At 39.2% G+C, this 14,938-nt stretch overlaps 1 protein-coding gene across 1 annotated transcript; it reads left to right on the top strand.

Annotated features, from left to right (window-relative positions):
* Positions 1-8,618: 8,618 nt before the first annotated feature.
* On the top strand, positions 8,619-13,937 carry LOC128861808 (uncharacterized). Its single transcript, XM_054100183.1, has 2 exons — positions 8,619-12,756; positions 13,105-13,937. The coding sequence occupies exons 1-2, from the start codon at positions 8,619-8,621 to the stop codon at positions 13,935-13,937; spliced, it is 4,971 nt and encodes a 1,656-aa protein (XP_053956158.1).
* Positions 13,938-14,938: the final 1,001 nt, after the last annotated feature.

Below are 14,938 nucleotides of genomic sequence, written 5' to 3'. Positions count from 1 at the left end.
CACCGCTGTTGGTGTGATGTCACTGTGGTGTAATTTATGCGCGTGTTGCTTGTGTAATTTCTGCTCATTCCTGTTCTAGTTTTTGCATTTCTCCCTCGGAACTGCACCATTGTGACATTACGCACGACGTTATTACTATGTCCAGAGTACATTTGTTTTCACACAAGCAACGCAGCGAATTCTGATTCAGTCTGTTTTCAAATCTTAACAAAATAAGACCACATTTTGCTGTAGATTTTTTTCATTCGTAATTTTATCGTATATTGGCCACTTTCCTAAAGGCGCTGACCTAATGCACGCTTGCTTTGTCTGCTTGTTTTAACAATTTTCAAAAAAGAATAGAAATGAACTGTAATATGGTATATGAAAGGTAGGCAATTGACAGCGTTTTTTCACGTTCTTCAAGCGTTCAAAGTTTGGAATGTTCTTTATTGGCTTGTGTCTTTTTAATTTCACGTGCTGTTTCGTTCGTTTTTTATAATGCTGACAGCGTTTAAAGCTAAAACTTGGCCATAGAAGCTTTCAAAGATAAGCAATGCAAAGCAAAGCGGACAAAACTAGTAAAACACGCCTTAGTGGGTCAAGAACTTAAATTTATACATATGTACCAAAATGCTTACAATGTGTAACTAGAATGCGAGCTTAAGTTTTTAAAGCCAACTTCGTTTCAAGAAATGCTAATAACACCCGATGCTTGGTATGCAGTCGCACTATGGCAGTGAGTCGTACTTTTAACATTTGGCTATAAGTATTATTTTTTATTCCTTGCGGAATGAAGGCTAATGAATGCTAACAACGAAAGTGGTCGGTCAGACCAGCAACGGAGAATCAAAAGCAATTCCCATTATAAGCTTTATTTATGGCAGCCCTGGCTTTGGTTAAACCTTGCAGACTTTTCAAAGAAGGCATTTATTTGTATAATTAACCTGTCCTGCAACAGCATTTACATATATATATATTTTTTTAATTAATTTTTGTTGTCATAATCGGCTAATAGCATAGGTATCTAGGAGGCTTGTATGCTCGACATGCGTAGGTGAATTACTATGTACAATGTGGCAAATTAATCATCATCATCATCAACATCTCAAAACAAGAACGATTTTGAATTACGCAAATCTTTATTTTCGTCCTTACACGCTTCACTGTTCATCTTTCTGTATGCCGTATAGATCAAAATTGCAAAAATTATAAATCTTCCAATCTTCTTCTTAATTGGCGCTATAACCACTTACGCGATTTTGGCCGAGTTTAACAAAGCGCTCCAGTCGTTTCTTTCTCGTGCGAACCGGCGCCAATTGGATACACCAAGTGAAACCAAGTCCTTCTCCACCTGATCTTTCCAACGCAGAGGAGGCCTTCCTCTTCCTCTGCTACCATCAGCTGGCACCGCATCGAATACTTTCAAAGCTGGGGCGTTTGTATCCATTCGGACGACATGACCCAGCCAACGTAGCCGCTGGACTTTTATTCGCTGCGCTATGTCTCTGTCCCTCATGTAAAGCTCATAAAGCTCATCGTTCCATCGCCTGCGATATTCGCCGTTGCCAACGTGCAAAGGTCCAAAAATCTTACACAGAATTTTTCTCTCGAACACTCCAAGCGTCGCTTCATCGGATGTTGTCCTCGTCCAAGCTTCTGCGCCATACGTTAGGACGGGCATGATGAGAGCCTTGTGGAGAGTTAGTTTTGTTCGTCGAGAGAGGACTAGACTGCTCAGTTGCCTACTTAGTCCAAAGTAGTACTTGTTGGCAAGAGAGATTCTACGTTGGATGTCAGTGTTAATGCTGGTTCCTAAATAAACGATGTCCTTTACAACCTCAAATTTATATTTATAACTGTCAACAGTGACGTGGGTGCCGATATGCGAGTACACCGACTATTTGCTTGAAGACTGGAAGTACTTCGTTTTGTCCTGGTTCACTACCAGGCCCATGCGATCCTCTCCAACATCAGGTTAAAGAAGTCACACGACAGGGAGTCACCCTGTCTGAAACCTCGTTTGATATCAAACGGCTCGAAGAGGTCCTTCCCAATTCTGACGGCGCTGCTGGTGTTGAGCAATCTCATCATCTTACATAGCCGTATTAGTTTTGCGAGGATACCAAGTTCAGACATCGCGGCATACAAGTAACTCCTTCCCGTACTGTCGAATGCAGCTTTGAAATCGACGAGAAGATGGTGTGTCTCGATTCTTCTTTCATGAGTCTTTTCCATGATTTGGCATATTGTAAATATTTGGTCGATGGTAGACTTTCCAGGTCTAAAGCCACAGTGATAAGGCCCAATCAGTTGGTTGACGCTGGGCTTCACCCTTTCACACAATACGCTTGCTAGAACCTTATATGCGATATTTAGAAAACTAATCCCGCGCTAATTGGCACAAATTGCAGGATCACCCTTCTTATGGATTGGGCAGAGCACACTTAATTTACAATCGGCAGGCATACTTTCATCCGACCATATTTTGCATAGGAGCTGATGCACGCACCTTACCAGCTCCTCGCCGCCATGTTTGAATAGCTCAGCCGGCAGTCCGTTGGCGTCCGCGGCTTTGTTGTTCTTTAGCCGTGTTATCGCTATTCTCACCTCGTCATGGTCAGGTAGCGAAACGACAATTCCGTCGTCGACGATTGGGGTATAGGGATCTTCACATTCTCTGTGATATGCGCAGCTAGGCTAATTAATTAAATTGCTTCCGATAGGCTAATTAATTTGACGCCATGTAACACATGTCTCGAAAAGTCCCGGGCCTAATAAAGAAAACACGTCTTTTCGATCATTCCCGCGGTGCTCCAACACTTCAGTACCACTATTGATCCTTCAAAATAGGCCTCAGCTTCGGCGAGCCTATTTTTAGGTCAGCAAAATGCGGTAAATGTGGGAGCAATTTAAATGTCACTTCATGTACCTTTTCATAACAATAGATTGGCTCAGAAGCATCAAGATTCTCCTGTTTGTGGTCTACAGTGAGCAAACGCGGCACCCACTTTGAACAGAGCTTTCTCATAGTCAAGAGCTCATGGAATATAAATCCAACACTTTCTTCTGATATCTTTGCGGTGTCAGTTAACTCACGCAACTGCTCTTTTCGATCACTCAAATCGATTTTGTGAATTTTTTTGATATTTTCTGGTATTACCGCCTCATTTCAAGGCCCACTACGTTGTGCATTACCGTTGTCTCTACAAACACGCTAGAAGTCAGAAAACCATCGTTTTATTGTTGTTCCTGATAAGGCAAAGTCCCCATAACACTTTTGAAGGCATTGCTTCGCTTGACTGGTAGTTTTTCCCATCAAGAAGCGGTGTAAAATTAAAACACGATTTTCTTCTCGCTCCATTGTTTTGAAAACAACAAAAGTAGCGTCACTCTTAGCGCAATAATTTACGAACTGATAAATAGAATTTAATGAAATTTTCACAGCTATCTTTCTAAGATTGGAACTAACTGAAAAGAGGTAAACGCAATAAAACTAATGCCATGTATGTGTTAGGCCCGGGACTTTTCAGCCCATATGTTATTATACCCTCCGGGTCGAAATCGTGTTTACATATTTAAGCCTTTAAAGTTTTTGTTTAACACACATATTCAAAAAACTGTAAAGTTCAGAAACTATAGCTATAATGGATTAAAATCAGAAACGAAAATAAGGAGGTGCGAACATCGAACACACTTGAAATACAAAGTTCGAAAACAAACGAAATATACCACGAATGAATCGTCCAAAGGCACCAAACTTGCCACCAGATGGTCAATTCTCAATCTGTGTAAACGTGATATGAAAAATGTTTCCCGTTTTCATTTCATTTCCGTGAAAAAATGAAAATAAACTTCAAAATATGTTCACTTTCTTTCAGTTTTTCATTTTACACTCGATTCCTGTTGCGTGTTAAAATGAAAACAATTGAAAAAATATTTTCTTATGAAAATTTTCTTTTCACTGGCAATTTGTATGTAAAACAATGGAAATCAAGTCCGTGGCAGGCGTACAAGTGCGAGTACTGTAGAGTGGCCATGCACCAAAATAGTTTCCAAAAATTTTTATTAAAAATTTGAGGAAAAGTTGGGAAGTTTTTTCAACGTGTATAAAGTTTTTAAACTTAGATTTTTTTGATTATTGCTGTAGAATTAACTCTACCTTTATAATCAATTAACGAAAAAATTTTACATGAAAAATATAGTAATATACATATTCTAAAAGAGAGCACAGGGCCATTTTGACGGTCAGCCTGCATCTACGTACAATTAATATAATATTTAATATAATACTAATACTTTTTATAAAAAAAAATAAATTATTTGAAGTATTTTTGCTTTAAGTTTAAAGGTTTTGGTACAATTGGAATTACATTTAAACAAATGTTTTAAACAAATGAAATGAATAAAATTTATAGTTGAATGTTTTTCGTAGAAGCATATTTCACTATTTGCAAATGTTGGTTTTTTGCACTGTTCAAAATTTCGCGACTCGAAATATCAGTAGGGTAACTAACATCTACCGCCCGCGGCGGCCGTAGCCGAATGGGTTGGTGAGTGGCTATCATTCGGAATTCAGAGGGGACGTAAAAATATCTGCCGTTCGGAGTCGGTTCGCAACTGTAGGTCTTTCCATTTGTGGAACAACATCAAGACGCACGCTATAAATATGAGGAGGAGCTCGAACAAACACCGAGAAAAGGTGTACGCGCCAATTATATATATATAGTATATAACTAACATCTACTTCAGGTTACCCAAAGTCCTCTAAACAAACCTCATCGTTGGTGGTAATTTCAAAGGGAATTTGCCCATCGCGAAGTGAGCGCCTCAGTACTTGCAACAAATTCCTATAAAAATTAAACTTTTTTTAAAATTGGATTACATTTACTAAAAATCATTATCTTACGTTTCCTTACCAAGAGATCTTCGGTCCAAATCAAACAAAATAATTATTGAAGGGAATCGACGAAACCAAAATTGCACGTATGTAATTAGCTGTTGCGGTATCGGCTCTATAAACACCATTTACAATTTCAACGGCCCGGGTTGTATTCTCGTTCTCGCCTTTGTCAAAGAATAACTGTAAAATGTACAGGTTTTTCTCTTTGTTGACTTCAATTCTAACACCCTATAACTAACAACCAGATGGAATGAACAGCAAACATTTTTTTAGAGTAAAGTGTCACCTTGACAACGAGCATAAACCTTAAATTGTTTGATCGATACTTTACGAGATATCGATCACTACAGCCATCTACCGACAAAATAATGGCTTTCTTTTTCCCCAAACTAATATCTTCTTAAATTTTACTTCAGCTTGACATTGAAAAATGTGATGGCTACAATCCAAATGGAACACTTTTTTCGTGGCACAAACGAAAATCGCAAAATGGTCGTTTGTGAAAAGACAGAGTGAAAAGTGAAAACGAAAATGCAATTCTTTGTCATTTCACGTTTTCACACTACAAATGACACAGAAGGATTTGGCCTTTGACTTACGTACGGAGCAGTCTAAATAATTTTTGCCGAAAATTTATGTACCCAATACAGTATCGAATATGGTAGTAAATCTGTTCTTTTAACGATTCCTTTCTTGTAAAACAACCCTGGACGATGTTACGAAAATTGTTAAGATAGACCGGCATGCGAGGATTTATTCCGTTGACCAGGAGTTCAAGATTAGTCAGAAAACTATTGGGAGCCATTTGCGTATGGATAACACTGTGTGACAAAAAAAAAAAAACTAAATATACTTTTATGGAGACCTAGCACAATTTATGGCTATAGAAAAACTAAACAAAATGGTATAGGAGAAATTTCCACTACACCCCCAAAATCTCATTTTAAGGCCATAAAACCGTTTTTCAGTAGGTTGATGTGAAGAATCACTCCTAACTTCGCCAATTTTCATCCGATTTCGAATTTGTGTTTTAGTTCGAAAGAACGAAAACAAGCCTTTTTGACAGTGTGTTGACAATTTTTCTGAAATGACAACTGACGAGACTGTAGGCGGAAGTATTTGGATTTTTTTTATTTTTTCTCTATTTTTTCAACTTTGACATAATTTTTACGATATTATCCGATATTGAGGACTTTTTTTAGTACACTACTGTTATAGTAAATTTAATTTTGCGTCGAATGAGCTATATTTGACTGTAATTGAATTAAAATTAATAGAGTTGTGTGAGTTTTAAGATTTTTTTTTTTTTTTTTACTAATTTGGTATGTAGGCATCGAAGCATGAAAATGATAACAAGTGTCATTATAAACACATAATATTTATTGGAGTATTGTGCAGTGCAGCACTGTAAGGTATGGTACGGTGCGGTACGGTGCAGTACACAACGGAACTGGTTCCAAACTTAAAAATGTATTGGAAACGGCCCTTTGGAGTTTAGTATGGTAATGGTACGGTACATTTGTCATTCTCTTCATCAGTTTTGAGTACTTCTCTGTAAGAAATTCGATCATCATCATTCATCTCAAGTCGTCATCAACTAAATTCCATTGTTTAAATCGAGAAGCGAGCATTTCAGATTGTCTTCCCGATAGAAGTAAATCACGAGAAAGATCCTGAAAATCTGAATTTGATACAATGTGTCGTTCTGAAGACTTAGAATCAGACGGAAAGTACTCTTCATCATCAGGTTTATTGTTATCAGTTTGATCATCATCAGCAATGAGTTGAACTTCCTTCAGTTCATGCAGTTGAGTCAATCATATCGTCCAAGACTACGGGGTTCTTAACAGTTGCAACATCAGCATACTTTATGTGCTTTCGAGCTTTATAATGATGACCGTTTACGTCCGTTTTATAAAAATAACAATCATCTGGTTTATGATAAGGCTGATGACGCCACATCATCGGAGAATATTGAGAAATTCGACTTTTCTGGCAACGTTTTGATTTATATCTTTTGAAATTCAATGAAACAAACAATGAAACTTTGACGTTTTAATAGGGTTAAATTATAATACCAAACTTCTTTTGTTAATCAATGTACAGTGTGAACTTTGATACATTTGGGAGCTTTTTCATATTTCTATTGAAAAAAAAAGTGCTATAATATGTCAGATATTTTCGTAAGTTCTAACCAGTTCTGTTATATGCAGTACAGTGTACTCTTATGTATACATATGTATATACTCCAATAAATATTACGTATCTATAATAACGCATCAAAACACGTCCTTATTCCCATTTAGCGTAAAGTTATACCTGCATACCAAATTAGTAAAAAAAAAAAAAAAATCTTAAAACTCACACAACTCTATTCATTTTAATTCAATTACAGTCAAATATAGCTCATTCGACGCAAAATTAAATTTACTATAACAGTAGTGTACTAAAAAAAATCCTCAATATCGGATAATATCGTAAAAATTATGTCAAAGTTGAAAAAATAGAGAAAAAATAAAAAAAATTTCAAATACTTCCGTCTACAGTCTCGTCAGTTGTCATTTCAGAAAAATTGTCAACACACTGTCAAAAAGGCTTGTTTTCGTTCTTTCGAACTAAAACACAAATTCGAAATCGGATGAAAATTGGCGAAGTTAGGAGTGATTCTTCACATCAACCTACTGAAAAACGATTTTATGGCCATAAAACGAGATTTTGGGGGTGTATTGGAAATTTCTCCTATACCATTTTTCTTAGTTTTACTATACCTACAAGTTGTACTAGGTCTCCATAAAAGTATAAAATCACTGTCGCACAGTGTAATTACAATTACACATATGGACGCAATTATTTACGCAACAACTAATTTTGGATTCAAGAAGAAAATATTAACGAAAATCATACGATTCCTCATATTTTCAAGGGACAAAATTATACACACAAAGTATAATTTTAAATTTTAACTGATGTTCGGAGCAGCAGCTAATCCCGTTCCACAACCTACAAAGTAACTTCTTAACTATAGCCAATATTTATAATTTATATAAGCTGGTCACCTTAAAATGTTATGTTAGCTGGTCACCTTAAAATGTCATGTTATATTATTTATCAGTTTTTATACATTCCTTACAATATTCCTTTACGCTTAACGGCATACAAAAATACAAAGTATACGCAGGCATTTACTTAGCATAAGATATGTATACATAACGTTACTTCTCCTTTCGCTTGCCTAATACAGTTACATATGCACATATATATATACGTGCAAATATTCGCAAATAAGCATTAGCAGTTGAACTTGTTATAAACACGGCCACGCAATAAATTAAAATACAAATTATAACGTGTTAAAAAAAAACCTAGTTTTTTATTTCGCGATACAGCTACCAAAAAATATTGGAAGCTCAACATTTGGTGACCCCGACGTGATCGCCGTGTTTTTTCGCGTTAATTTAATAATTTAAATTAAATAATTTAAAGTTGCATATTTTCCCGTTGCGGTTTCGAGCATTGTTTTTGTTGTGTACTTAGTGCGGAGTACATAAGACATTAAATAGGACCTGTAAAATAGTGCAATAAACTTATTAACCGGTGGCGAAATTTATTAAAACAGTTGTTCCGGCCAGTTAGATACGGTGCATTTATTTTTACCGTATAACATTGTCGTCGAGTATAACGCACCTATTTTTTTTATACGTGTCGCGCAGCGTTATAGTTAACCTATTTGTTCGCCATGCCATTCAGCCCGGCTACTGGTACACCAGCAAGAGACGATATGTGTGATGTTGGTCCAACCAATGGGCCGACTATGGGTCCGCCTATGGGCCGAGTGACATTTCTGAAGATGAAATCGAAAGCTATACTTAATCGCCTTGAAAGTATAGCCACCGACTTGGATCCTGATAATCTGCACAGTAAGGATGAATATGCTCTCAACGCAATACTGGAATTATTGGTGGAGCTGAAATCCAGTTTTTCGGTCACCCACACAAGTTTGGAGGAACTGGACTTCGAGTCGATTACCAGTGACCTACCTGCCAAATTCGATACCACGCTAGTCAATCTCAGAGCCACTCTGCAACGGGAGATCGGGAAGCGCAGTACTTCACAACATTGCTCAACTTTTCGGATGAACACCGCGGACACACAGTCTATAATTGTAAACGCAAATCGTTCGCGTGTGCCACTACTAACGTTGCCCAAATTTAGTGGGGCTTACACGGAGTGGACAAATTTTTACGCAATGTTCACATCTGTAATCGACAAAGACAGTGAACTGACACAAGTGGACAAGCTTCAACATTTGCGGTCTTGCCTTAGTGGTGCTGCTTTGGACACCGTGGGATCACTCGAGATAAACGACACTAACTACAAAATTGCATTAGAACTTTTACAAAAACGATTTGATAATAAACGTCTTATCTTTCAGGCACACATCAGGGGAATATTTGAGTTGGACAAGGTGGATTCGTCCGTACACACGTTGCGGGCATTGACAGACAAGGCAATCGCGCACATGCGCGCTCTACAATCAATCGGCTCAAAAGAACAAATATCCGATAGCATCCTGATTCAGTTGATAGTGCAAAGGTTAGACAAGGTGACTCAAGCCAAATGGGAGGAGAATTCGACAAGCAACGACCTACCCTCTTGGAACCAACTAGCTGGATTTTTAGAAAAACGCTGTCGTACACTCGAAAACGTCGAATATGCATTGCAGACACAAGCTAGCATTCCAGTAAAAGTCATCAAAAGCGTGAGTACAAATCCAAGAAAATCTTTTGTTGCTTCGAATAGCTCAGTAGGTAGTTGCGTATTTTGCGAATCCCCCGAACATCTAATTTACCGTTGTCAACGCTACGTCAATTTGTCGCCAAATCTACGCCAGAAAGAAGCTAAAAGGCTCAACCTATGTCTTAATTGTTTGAAGAAAGGTCATCAGATTCGTGACTGCAAATCGGGACCCTGTCGCAGCTGTCAAGCGAAGCATCATACACTGTTACATTTTGATCGGTTATCCATTCCACCAACTACGCAGTGCCAAGCACCTTGCACTACTTCTGAATCGAATGCTAGGACTGCATCATTATCTGTCACGTCCCATGCTCATACTCCTTCTCCTGATGTTGTGCTTCTCGCCACTGCAATTGTTCTAATTAAAAATCGTGCTGGAACCTTCGTACCTTGCCGCGCCCTCCTAGATTCGGGCTCGCAGCTTCACTTCGTTACAACTCGTTTCGCTAACCAGCTACAACTTACTAGGACGAAATCATTGGTCGCAGTCTCCGGCAATGGAGATGCAAGCTTTTCGACTGATGGGTGCTCCGTTGATATAGTTCTGAAGTCGCGGACTTCAGATTTTTGTACAAATATGACTGCTGTTGTGGTGAAAACAATTACCGATAGTCAACCAGTCGCTTCAATAAACATCGCTAATTGGAACATACCCTCAAACATTCAACTAGCTGATCCTGGTTGTAACGTGCCCCAGCGTATTGATCTGCTCATCGGAGCAGCACTTTTCTATGAGCTACTTTGCGTAGGACAGATTCAATTAGCACCTGAAATACCATTACTTCAAAAAACTCGCCTTGGCTGGGTTCTGTCTGGCGGTAAGCAACAGGCCCCCAAACTTTCAACACTCGTAGCAAGTCACAGCTCAACTACAGATATCAGTATTGATGATCGGCTGGATGATTTAGTCCGGCAGTTTTGGGAGATCGATCATGTCGTTGAACCGATTTCTAAAAATTCTAAGGAGGAGCTTGACTGTGAGTTGCATTTCAAGCAAAATTTCATTCGTTTAGCCTCAGGCGCATATTCGGTTCGCCTGCCAACAAAGCTAAATTTAGATTCGTTAGGTGAGTCGTACTCACAAGCTCGACGCCGATTTCAAAACCTAGAAAGAAAACTCGTACGTAATCCTGAGCTCAAGGCAAAATATTGTGCATTCATGAAAGAGTATCGTGACCTCAATCACATGTCGTTAGTTCCAAACTCTGCTATCCATGAGTGCAAATATTTTCTGCCGCATCATTGCGTCATTAAAGACGAAAGTACTACAACAAAATTAAGAGTTGTTTTTGACGGTTCTGCAGCTACAACCTCGGGTTTATCACTTAATGATTTACTCATGACTGGACCAACAATTCAGCCCAAACTTTTCAATATTTTAATTCGTTTTCGTACGTTTCCGATTGCACTCACTGGAGACATCTGCAAAATGTATAGATGCGTCCGGATCTACCCACCGGATAGCATGCTCCAGTGTATATTGTGGCGTGATTCTCCTGAAGATGACTTAAATATATATAAATTAGACACTGTAACATATGGAACTAAATCTGCAGCATTCCTAGCGATTCGTTCAATGCACCAACTTGCGTCGGATGAATCCTCAGTTTATCCACTTGGTTCGCAAACCATCATTCGAGACTTTTACGTGGACGACTTAATAAGTGGTGGCGATACTTTGGAAGAAGTAGAAGAAATCAAACGACAAACAACGAATATTCTCGCTCGAGGTAACTTCCAGCTAAGAAAATGGTGTTCCAATAGTCCAGATGTTCTTCGTATTATTCCTGATACTGATAAACAAGACTTGCTTAAGTTTAATGACGGCAGCGACATCACCAAGGCATTGGGTTTGATCTGGAAGCCGTTTGATGACAATCTGCTATTTTCGTTTACGTCGCAACCTGAATTTTGCAAGAACTCCAAGCGATCGGCGTTATCTACGTTAGCTCGTTGTTATGATCCGCTTGGACTCATTGGCCCCACTTTGACCAGAGGAAAAATTCTTTTACAGCGCATGTGGAGGGATAAGCTGGAGTGGGATGAAAGCTTACCGCACTCACTGAACACTGCTTGGTCTACATTTCGCAACGAGTTCGTCGAAGTGCAGCATTTATCATTCCCTCGGTACGCACTGCAGCCTGGAGCCACCGTCGAAATTCATGCATTTTGTGATGCAAGTATCGAAGCGTACGGTGCCTGTATCTACATTCGTTCGATAATGGATGACCGCGCGCAAGTGCATCTACTGTGTTCCAAAGCTCGCGTCGCTCCATTGAAGATACTTACGATACCCAAACTGGAACTCTGCGCTGCTGCCTTGCTTGCGGAATTAGTAAATGGGATATTCAAAATGAAACTTTTCGCCGGCCGCTTTCACTGTTGGTCGGATTCATCGATTGTGCTTTCATGGCTGCGTGAAGAGCCATCTAAATTTAATGTGTTTGTTGCTAACCGGGTAAGCGCGATACAGCAACTTACAGAGGGTATGCAATGGCATTACATTCCTACAGAATTAAACCCTGCTGACATTTTGTCGAAGGGAGCCTCACCAACGACACTTTCACAATCTCCACTTTGGATGCACGGGCCTTCGTTCTTGCGAGAAGTTGACAACAATTGGCCCCAATTTTGCGCACCTAAAACTAAAATTATAGAACTTCGACAAAAGGTGTTGCTCTTGTCAAATGATCGAACCGACTTAACACTATCCTTTAAGTACATAAATTCGTTTGGCAAGATGCAACGTATTTTTGGATATGTAAACAAGTTTATAACAAGCAGATTCTCACCAAGAGCTTCGCAACTCACGTTTGAGGATATTCATCGCGGTACTCAATTGTTGATTCGCATCGTTCAAAGGGCGCAGTTGTGGTCCGAGTATGTGGCCTTGAAAAACAATAAGTTTGTTCACGCCTCAAGCCCCATCGCTTCGCTGTCGCCATTTTTAGATGATTTTGGCCTTATTCGTGTAGGTGGCAGACTAAGACATTCAACGCTCAGCTTTGAAGCACGTCATCCATGCATCCTTCCAAGGGATCACCCACTGACATTCGCCATAATAACACATTATCACCGTAAGTACCACCATGCAGGTCCGCAGTCCTTGCTTGCTTCTCTTCGCATGCAGTTTTGGCCCATAGGAGGAAGGAAAACTACTGCGCGAGCCATACGAAGGTGTATCATATGTTGTAGATCAAAACCGCGTCTTCTCGAGCATATCATGGCTGACTTACCTAAAGAGCGCATTCAGACTACACGGGCTTTTATGATAACTGGGGTAGATTATTGTGGCCCATTTTATTATAAGTCTGAAATTCGCAACAAATCTCCACAAAAATGTTACTTGAGTGTCTTCATCTGCTTTTCAACAAAGGCAATTTGGATAGAACTAGTAAAAGACCTTTCTACTGACGCCTTTTTAGGCGCTCTCAAACGCTTCGTCGCTACGCGCGGCATACCTAGCTGCATCTGGTCAGACAACGCCACAAACTTTGTAGGCGCTAGAAACGAGTTAAACGACTTACGAAATTTAGTCCTCAATGAAAATCATCGTAGCGCAGTTAATAACTACTGCATTAGCAATGGATTTGATTGGCGCTTCATACCGCCTCGTTCGCCGCATTTTGGGGGCCTATGGGAGGCAGCGGTTAAAACAGCCAAGCAGCATCTATATCGTTCAGTTGGGTCCTCAATTCTTGGATTTGACGAATTGCGTACTTTGGTATGTCAAATAACAGCTATAATAAATTCGCGACCTCTTGTTCCACTTTCAGAGAATCCAGAAGATCTTGATGTGCTTACGCCAGGTCACTTTTTGATTGGTGGCCCACCAACCGCTTTTCCTGAACCTAATCTTACGTCGCTGAATTATAACCGGCTCAACCAATGGCAACGCGTATCCTACATTCAACAAATTTTCTGGAAGCGTTGGAGTCAAGAATATCTGACTATTCTACAGCAGCGAGTTAAATGGCGGACGCCTCAGCCTAGCATCCAGGTCAACGACATTGTGTGCATCAAAGAGGAAAACACGGCTCCACTAAAATGGCCTTTGGCACGGGTAGTTGAACTCATCACTGGAACTGACGATGTTGCACGAGTAGCCGTCTTGCGTACACCTACTGGCATTACACGTAGAGCTATCAATAAGCTGTGCGTCCTTCCTGTAAATGCTTCTGTTGAAAGCCCTGACCTTTCAACGGGGGGGAGGATGTTCGGAGCAGCAGCTAATCCCGTTCCACAACCTACAAAGTAACTTCTTAACTATAGCCAATATTTATAATTTATATAAGCTGGTCACCTTAAAATGTTATGTTAGCTGGTCACCTTAAAATGTCATGTTATATTATTTATCAGTTTTTATACATTCCTTACAATATTCCTTTACGCTTAACGGCATACAAAAATACAAAGTATACGCAGGCATTTACTTAGCATAAGATATGTATACATAACGTTACTTCTCCTTTCGCTTGCCTAATACAGTTACATATGCACATATATATATACGTGCAAATATTCGCAAATAAGCATTAGCAGTTGAACTTGTTATAAACACGGCCACGCAATAAATTAAAATACAAATTATAACGTGTTAAAAAAAAACCTAGTTTTTTATTTCGCGATACAGCTACCAAAAAATATTGGAAGCTCAACAACTGATTTCATTTTTCTAACAAAGCAATAAGCCCTGTTATGAATACTTTCATTTGAAACTCAACTTATTTGGGCATTTTAAGTCTTGCTTTCGCGGTATTAGTTTATGAAGCAGACACAACTGAAGCTGACAGAAAAATAATTTTGCTCATGCATAATAAGGGCAAATAATGCACAGAAACCGGTCAAACAGAGAATCGAAGCCCTTTTACTATTTGTATAGTAAAGGATTGAACGCCCAAAAATTACGTCTATGCAAGTAGTAGCAGAGCATCTTGAAGCGATTAATAAAGAAGTCCATCCGAAAAAAGTTCGCAGCGCCTTGAAATGTGCCGGTCATAGCTCTAGAATGGCTCTAAGGAAACCAATAATTAGCAAAGTCAAGAAAAACAGTAGGAAAGACTTCGCAGAGAAATATAAAAATAAGCAACTTGATTTCTGGAGCAACGTCATTTTTAGCGACGAGACTGAGTTCAACATTTTTCAATCGAATGGAAGGATTCGAGTGCGGGAAAAACCCGATATCGAATTCTTCGATAAGAGCAATGTAGTAAGTACAGTTATTCATGGTGGCGGATATAGGCGTGGGTAATCTTGTGT

This window comes from Anastrepha ludens, chromosome 4 (genome assembly GCF_028408465.1).
Source record: "Anastrepha ludens isolate Willacy chromosome 4, idAnaLude1.1, whole genome shotgun sequence".
Taxonomy (NCBI): Eukaryota; Metazoa; Arthropoda; class Insecta; order Diptera; family Tephritidae; genus Anastrepha; species Anastrepha ludens.
Note: the sequence above shows the minus strand (reverse complement) of the source record. Positions and strands in the feature narration are given on the sequence as shown.